We start from the raw sequence: 9043 nt of genomic DNA on the forward strand, positions 1-9043 counted from the left end.
CTACTTGTCTCCCTGATGGAGTGTCCAGTTGTGAAACCAACCTCATGGGAAATACCCTGTGTTTTTTGCCGGGAGCCTTAAGACATTGCTCAGCTAGCTAGACCTACGTAAGCGGCTTTGCAAGCATTCGATTCAAAAGTTGCACACACTTATACTTGCCCTGGGACTTTCAGAGTATTTCTAAATTAAAAAAAAAAAAGAGCAAGTTAACATTTGACCGTGAAAGTGGTCAAATCTAGTTGTCCTGTCAAGTGCATTTTCCCAATCACAGTATTCTGCTTGCAGAGTGAAATATACGTTGATGAGGAAGATCAACATATAGGCCTATACCAAAAAGAAGTTCACAACCTCCTGAGCTCATTGTGCCTCTGCTTGTGAAAGTCTTAACATTCGATGTTTTCTCTTAGCAGAAAGTTATTTTTCTGATAGTGTTGTTGGACTAGTATAGATACACTGATAATGGTCTCCCATGCTGATAAAAAATGATTATGGCATCCCATGAAGGAAAGATTAGTCCAGAGGATTATATTTGGGTTTTGTGTGGATGGATGATCGTGTGTGCCCAGATTTTGTCCCTAACTTCCTTCTCGTGCTTATTCAGAACAGATTACACACATTCATCCCAACATAGATTAAAACAGCTTCCAAAGTCCTTGAGGATATCTGTTTTTGAGTAACCTCTCTGAGGAAAGAATAATGTTATGAAGAATAGGTATATGGGGTAGTGTTGGAGAAATGTCTCTAGAGGTACTTATGATAAGAAATATCTATGTATTTTGTATATTTATATTATTGACATGTATTAACAAATCTTTTTATCTGCACACACGCACACACACTCACACACACACACAGCCAGTCCCAGGAGCCCAGTAATGGAGGGCCCCAAGAAGAAGAACCAGCAGCTGAAAGTCGGGATCCTACACCTGTTCAGGAGACACAAGAAGATCAGGATACAGCTGAGATCCCAGGTGCTGGGAAGGGAAAGAAAGCATGTCTATGGGGCGGGAAAAGGTCTATGTGTGCATCGTGGCCTGTGCCATGAGCAGTAACAGGAGGAAAGAGAACATTAGGAAAAGATACCAAACATTTGCTGAAAGTTGACTGGAAAGGGGAGAGTATAGTTTGCAGCTTCATGCTGTCCCTGGATATAATGAATCTTCTCTTGTTCTTCAAGATGGATTTTGTATGCTTGAAAATACAGTCCTTACTTGAAACCATTTAATTTGGTGTATAAAAACGTACATGATTTCACTAGTTTAATTTGATCTTCTTAGAATGTTGCTGTATGATCTTCTCAGCCATGGGGTCCACAGTGTTGTAAGCACCCGTTCATTGCATGTAGAGTGCCAAGTCACTGGACCTTATAACGCTGTGAATAAGGCCCATTTGCAAAGGGATGTTAGCCCCATTGTATAAATAAGAAAACCGAGGCTCAGAGACTGAGGCTTGCAAGAACATTTGACTCATGGAGAAGGAATTCATATTTTGTTCAAAGGTTTGTGTTCTTCCTACAATCCATGTTGTAATAATAAAAAGTGAGCAGTTTGCCTAAGATGCGTAACACTCGATTGTGTCTGTACTGTAAGGTACTTCAGTATTGGCTCAGGACAAAACAGTTCAGTGAAGCAGGATAGTAACTCCAGAAAAGAGCTCAATGAATGACAGCCACTGTTTCCTTTGATCAGTCTTTTTGACGGTATGTTTGATAAAAGTTGGATAATTCAGGACAGTGGTATACAGGGAGCTGTATTAGTGTGATTTTAAGGGGTTTTTAACAGTTGTTTAAAAACTTTCATATTCAGAAAACTCAAAGTAGGATAAGATTATCCTGAAACAGAAAATGTATCCTCAACAGATAGCATTTTGAAGCTAAACATTGACAGAATTTGGGCCATTGATTATTTTAGCAATTCACTGTTAAGATGTTTCCAGATATGACTGTCAACAATGCCCATTAATTTCTTTGCACTCAACTTTCTGTACTCTCACTGCAAGACAATGATTTTCCTGTTATTTTTGGTACATTGTTCTAAATGGGATTCTTTTATGTAAAGTTAACATACAGGGTTCTTGGACCTAAGTATAGCATAACGTTAATTAACTATCCAAACAATTTCCAAGTTAACCTCAATAAGGGATGGGTGTCACAACTGTAGGATTTGTCAGAGGCCCGCCAATACATTGATGTAATTCTTCGGAAAATCACATTTCATTTATGATTAAAGTGGTATTCATGCAGCTGACTTCAGATTTCATAGACAGTTCATACTCACTGTTCATAATACGCAATGGTAAAGTGTGGGAAATTTATGTGTACTGTGATTTATCCTTAGATTGTAATTCAAGATAAGACATTGGGCCAGGAGCTCATGACTGTAATCCCAAAATTTTGGGAGGCTGAGTTGGGCAAATCTCTTGATCCCAGGAGTTGAAGACCAGCCTGGACAACATTGAGAAATCCTTTCTCAAACAAAACAAACAAACAGAAATTAGCCTTGGTGGTGGGGTGCACCAGTAGGCTCAGCTACTCCGGAAGCTGAGACAGGAGGTTCTGTTGAGCCTGAGAGGTTGGGCACACACTGGGCCTTGATTGTGCCACAGCACTCCAGCCTAGAAGAGAGAGTGAGATCCTGACTCAAAAAACAATAAAATAAAATAAAATAAAATATCATAAAACAGGAAAACAAAGGTGTACCATCTTTGCACGACGTTCATTACCACACTGACAGTTTTTTCTTTTTCTTTTCCTTTCTTTTCTTCTCGTTTTTTTTTTTTTTTTTCATGTGGCAGAGTCTCATCTGTCATTCAGCCCGGATTGCTGTGGCATGATCTTGGCTCACACCCACCTCCAGCTCTTGGGTTCAAGTGACCTCGGCCTCCCAAAGTGCTGAGATTACAGGCATGAGCCACTACGCCTGGCTCAGGCTTTATTTCATAACGCGAAGGAAAAGAATATTATCATTTCCTTATTTATATTTCATGTTGGAATGCTTAAATCGATAACCTTTGTATATTGAAGTGCGTGACATGGAAGGTGATCTCCAAGAGGTGCGTCAGTCAAAGACTGGGGATAAATCTGGATTTGGGTTCTGGCATCAAGGTGAAGATTATACCTAAAGTAGAACACTGTAAAATGCCAGAAGCAGGTGTGTTATCCATCAAGATGCAAAGTTATGTGCTTTCTCATTTACACAATATTATACTTTTGATAATAGAGGGATAACATTACTGCTACTTTAAAAACACAGTGCAAATGCAAATTTTCTTTGAAACATCATTCAGACCCAAATGCCAGATTGCAAGACTTAAACACTATCAGATACAGAAACAAATTGGGTCAAAGCCATATTGAATCATCAAATATGGCAGCATTTTCTTAGTTTGGTGTGTAACCAACAGCTAACAATTTTCAGATTCTTTTCTAATTTCTGCTTTTAACAAATACATAATGCATTTGTAATACCAGTTTGTGTGAAGTATGCTGAGCCCTGAAGCAGATTCTAGTACCAGCTCTACCATAATTTGTGAGAGTCTGGATGAATCGTATAAATTCCACACGCATCCTTGCTCTTAGTGAAAAGAGTGGATGCACATCAGATAGATTAAAATCCATTTCATTGCTGATTTCCGCATGCTCTGGTTCTGCTGGATAGAAGACCAAGATATTCTGATTTTCGTGATTTGTTTATCATAACAATCAGCTTCAGGCCAATTATAATGTCTGAGTTGAGATTTCATGGTTCCTAAGAAAATGAGTGGGCACTCTGCTTGATATTTGTTTTCCTGTATGGAGCCCAGTATGAGTGTTCTTGGATTTTGTCAAATTTCGAATTCTCTGGCTCTTAAAGAATAATTGCATTTTAAAGCCCTCCCGCAGTGAAGCCTTGAATGACTGAATGATAAAATGGCAAGAGATCATCAGGTTTCTGTGGCCAGGAGAATGCATGTAGGTCAGTGATGCTCAAGATGGGTGTAAGATGCTTCTGCTAAGCATGCTCCCCGCCCTCCTGTCAGTCTTCATGAGCTACTTCGTGTAATTAGATTGAAGATTCATATAGTAGAGTCACCTCTAACCATACCATAGGTTACATATTACAGGTTTCTGCCTTGACACATTAGATGATAGGGTTTGAAGTTCAACAATAGCAGTGTGCTAATTCCTGAGTAGTTGACATAAGTATGTTTTACACATATTTTCCAAATTGGTGACTGTTAATTACAATACCTCTTGAAGTTAAAGGAAGCACTCCATGTTTAAGGGAGAAACTACCTAAAGGTTTTTACTCTACTCTGCTGAACCATTCCATTACACCATTTACATTAAAAGATAGTTCTCAGACGATTTCCAGGAGCCCACTGAACAAGCCTCAGCTGTATTCTCAGGAAGATCATAGCTTTAAATGCATGTCTTATTAAAATAAATAGCACATTACATGATAAAGGAAAAGAATACTATGAAATAACAATAAAAAAATAAACTTAAGGGAAAAAGAAAGAGGTGGTGAATAAAAGACAAGTATGAGTCATTAGTAAAAGGAAAAGTAGTTCAAATGTCATAAATTTAAAAGATTGGTGTTTTGAAAATTAGCTATGAATAGAGTATTCAGTAGTTTACACAATCTTGAAGAAAATGGAAAAAGCACGACATGGAATATGAACAAGACAGAGTGATTTAATATAGGGCATTATTGAAAGTGAATACAATCTTGAACCCTAATATTTTCAGAGCATGGATGAAATGCTTGATAAGCTAGGAAGGCATCCATTATTTATTTCTGTAATACCTGATTATCTAAGCATCAAAAAACCTGTGGAAGAAACTGTGAAATTTTCCAGTTGTCCCTCAAAAACATTGACTTTTAGAAACAAATTTTGGCTTTTTCAGCTGTCCTACTCTTGCTTTCCATTTCCGTATCCCTCCATGTGTTCATGTGTGACACAGTTCATAACGCTATCACATAATGAAGACAAAACTGATAGTGATAGCTTAAGAGTAATGCAACCATATACTTAATTATACAAATGGGAATACTTTCAAGTGTAAAAAGAGGCATGATTCATGTTGACATCACGGTAGGAGAAAACAGGTACAAACGGTTACTGTACCTTAAAAACCACCAAAGGGTAAATGAGCCCAAATAAATATTTTTGCCCTTCTGCACAACAGAGTAAAAACAAATGCAATGCTGGCCTTTCTATTCACTTCCCTTGTGCAGTTCCTAAGGTGACATTAACCGCTTTCTTCCAAGATAGTATTCAGAGCATTTCCAGGAGCCCATTTGACATCCAGACCACAGATTCAAGCCAGAACATTAAAAGAGTGTTTGCCAAAAATTATACATTTTTTGTAAATTCCTTTTCTGTTTCTCAGTATTGTTATGTGGTGCTGGTATTTTGAGTAAAACTATGCGCAATGTTTGCTTTCTACTTTAAACCCCTTTTTAGTAGGTTCACTTCATTTAATGTGTTCGGACCTCGGACTGTCTTGCTTTCCTTGTAGCACTAGAATGCAGGGTGTGTTTGAAAAATATCTTTAATGCGTACGCTTGGACGACTATTGTCAAAGTCTCTACAGAGGTCTACCTGAATGTAAGCTAAAGGGTGGCTCTTAGGCTTCTGGTTTTGTCCACTGTGGAAAACTAAGACTTTGCTGTCTTTTCCATATCCTTAATGTCATCTAAACACACTTCTGCTAGTGATGTTCCCACCCGTTATGCTTGTATTATAGGTGAAGGGCAACCACAAGTTTAAATGAGGACAAGCTGAAACAACGCAAACTGGTTTTATATTAGATATTTGACTTAAACTATCTCAATAAAGTTTTGCAGCTTTCTCCAAAGAAGTCTTGCTCATCTTTTGTTCACTTCCTTCCCAGGTATTTGATAATATTGGAAATCATGGCTGGGTGCGGTTGTCCACACCTGTAATCCCAGCACTTTGGGATGCTGAGGCAGGAGGATTACTTGAGCTCAGCAGTTTGAGACCAGATGGGGCAACAGAGCAAGACTCTCTCTCTACAAAAATAAAAGAGTGAATGCATGAATGTATGCACGTCTGTATGTAGCTGTAGTCCCAGCTACTCTAGAGCCGAAGGGTGGAGGATGCCTCGAGCCCAGGAGGTCCAGGATGAGGTTAATTTTTTTTTTTTTTGAGATAGAGACACTATTGTTTAAAAAAATTAAGTATGATTTTTGAAATTTTGTATTCTGATTGAGCTGGTATGCACAGGTGTGATACTGGGTAATACATATTTGGTCCTAGACCCTGCTTCCTGGCATACAACTCCTACAATTTTTAGAATCTCCACAAAGTGCTATCTTTTTGTATGCTAGTGAGTTGACTCATGGCTGGCAGCACCTAGGTAGCTCTAGGTTGGGGAATACGAGGGTTGGGGCTTTCAGCCGCCCCCCACCCCAGCCTTCAGGAAGGGCAGAAGGTTAATTTGATCCCCAGTGGCAGGACAACAGTTTAATCAGTCACGCCTACATAATGAAAACCTCCATCAAAACCAAAAGGACAGGATTCAGAGAGCTTCTGGCTAGCTGAACATATGGAGGGCAGCATGCCCCTAGTGGGCACAGAAGCTCCCTGCCCCTTTCCCCATACCTCGCGCTTTGTCTCTCCTCATCTGCTTCCTTTCTTAGGGTATCCCATTTGCCACAAAACATGTGAGAAGTCCCTAGGCTATAGAGCTGGGTGAAAGAATTAGGGCCTAGGTAGGAGTAAGGGGCAAGCAACCAGGGCAACTTGCTGAAGCAAGATGACTTGGGTCCCACCCACACTGTCTCTTTAGAGGCTATGGCATGAAGTAGCCATGGGTTTCCATCTTGCCTCTCACACAGTGCCCTTGATATGGTGGGCAAGATACTTAACACCCTTTGGGACTGTTTTTCCATTTCTAAAGTAGAATTTACAATATGTACACTAAAACTGTTTGCTATGAAAAATAAAGGAAATAACATCAAGGAGGGTTTACATTGCAGATAAATTTGGCCTACTACTTAGATTTCCTTTTTTCCTTTAGATTTCGAACTTTTTCATTTCATTTTTCCTTGCAACTACATTTCTAGTGTGTGATAACCTGCTTTTGAATTTCAAGTAGGAATGTCAAGTTAACTTTTAAAATACATTCGAATTCAGAAAATTATTTGATTTAAATATGTTAATTTAGTAGCAGTGTAGCTGATGTCACCCACGGCATAGATTCTGAAGTTGATTTGTAAATAACTGAGGTGTTACAAGGCCAACCCTAAGTCAATAGTATGTGCTGAAAACTTATTTGCTGTGTGCGATGCCATGAAGACTAAATCAATATCCTGTCTATGCTACACCACGCAACTCAATACAGTAGTGTGTCAATTGCTCAAGCAGTCCCTAAGCAGCCCTGTGTTGTCCTAAAAGGGCCACGAGGATCACCACTAAAGTCGTTAGTTTGCCTTTTCACATATTCTTAAATTTGGCCAATACGGAGACAATGAGCCCAAGCAGATCCATGTGGTTGATTGCTTGTAGAGAAAGCAAAAGCAAGATCAGCATCGTGTAAGCACCGTATCCCTATTCCCATAGTGTGACAGTGAATCGGAGGTACTCAGTGATGGACAGCACAGATAGTGGGTCTTTCTGCTGGTGAGGAGCCCACACTTGTGCCCTAAGGCAGTGAGCAATTTTATACTCCACAACTGTACCCTATGATGAAGAAAGGCCTGTGCTTACCTCAAACTAGGCAGACGGATGAAGAATGGCTTTGTGTCAGCCTCCAGGCAGATAGGGAGCTGGTGCAAAAATACCTGTGGCAGCTCCCACCACGCTGCCTATCTTTCCTTGTTCCAAGGGCATTCAAGATATTCTGCCCACACTCAGGTTAGCTTGTAGTCTAGTTTTGCCTACTTCCCCTATGTGGTGACCTGCAGGAGCTCCAGAGCACCATGCAGAGCCATCACCCTAGAGTGTCCAGCACAAAACCAAAGACTATATGTAAGATGCCTAGAATCATATCATCTCCAATAATGACTCCTAAACACAGGAGATGCTTTTCTGCTAGGATCATTACAAAAGGTTAACTCATCAATTCAGTGGACATGCATGAGTGGCCTGCCATGTTACAAGAAATATACCTGGGATGCTGGAAACTGGAAGAACAACCAACAACACACGCTACTTACTGTGGGGGCTGTCACACTGTGGTGGGGCAGAGAGGCCACTAAACAGAAGAGCAGCTGAAGTGCTCACAAATCCATTCTGATTTGTTGATGGCAGCCCTAACAAACCAATAGAAATACTTTTAGTGCCCCTCAGAAGGCGAGCATTATCATATCTATTTTATGAGCTAGAACTCCCGCTCCTCCTACTAATATAATATAATATAATATCATTACATAATGATGCCTGTATCTGAGCAACTGAGCAGTGATGAGAAACTTCAAAACTTTGGAATTATTTTACCTTAAGTCTATGACCACGAGAGAATTGCTTCTCCCTTTCGCACTCATCCTACTTCCACTACTACAATACTCTCACAAATTCCCATAACTCCCACCTTCCCAGGGGCTTTGCTGCTGCAATGATCGTTCTTCTCTCCTGAACCATCAATGGCTCCCCCTATACTGGATCACTCCCCAAGCTAAGGGGAAACTCACTTTCTTCCCCCATGTCCTCCTATAGCTACGTGCCCTTCAAAGCAAAACTGCCTCAACATATAAAACCCACTTCATTGGAGTCATTTTCCAAAATTACCTGGCAACGAAAATGAACCAGAACAGCCTAAACAATGCTGAACTATAACTTTGGGGAACTCACACTACCTAATAGTAATAGTGATGTTAATTCTATAGTAATCAAGAACTCGTCAGGCTGCTTACAAAGCTGATCATCTCATCTTAGGTCATGTGTACTTTATTGCTTTTGTGTACTTTGAAATCTGACACTATTTCATTCATGATGTGGACCCTTGCAGTCACGTACTTTTAAATATCTTTCTGAATTTAACTCTGGCAACAACTTGAAAAAGTCATCTTGTGATCCTCATTTTATGGGTGAGGAA

General features: G+C 39.9%; 1 protein-coding gene across 1 annotated transcript; it reads left to right on the forward strand.

Moving 5' to 3' along the window:
* The first annotated feature begins 875 nt into the window (after nucleotides 1-875).
* LOC129475845 (uncharacterized) lies at nucleotides 876-3120 on the forward strand. The gene is made up of 2 exons (XM_055268249.1): nucleotides 876-987; nucleotides 3023-3120. The coding sequence occupies exons 1-2, from the start codon at nucleotides 876-878 to the stop codon at nucleotides 3118-3120; spliced, it is 210 nt and encodes a 69-aa protein (XP_055124224.1).
* The last annotated feature ends 5923 nt before the right edge of the window (nucleotides 3121-9043 follow it).

The sequence above is a fragment of the Symphalangus syndactylus genome, chromosome X (genome assembly GCF_028878055.3).
Source record: "Symphalangus syndactylus isolate Jambi chromosome X, NHGRI_mSymSyn1-v2.1_pri, whole genome shotgun sequence".
NCBI lineage: Eukaryota > Metazoa > Chordata > Mammalia > Primates > Hylobatidae > Symphalangus > Symphalangus syndactylus.

What these genes read in the sequence shown, in the direction of transcription:
- LOC129475845 (XM_055268249.1), top strand. Translation starts at nt 876, where the DNA reads ATGGAGGGCCCCAAGAAGAAGAACCAGCAGCTGAAAGTCGGGATCCTA. An exon ending in CCAGGTGCTGGGAAGGGAAA is followed by an intron (nt 988 to 3,022) that starts GAAAGCATGTCT and finishes TGTATATTGAAG; the next exon opens with TGCGTGACATGGAAGGTGAT.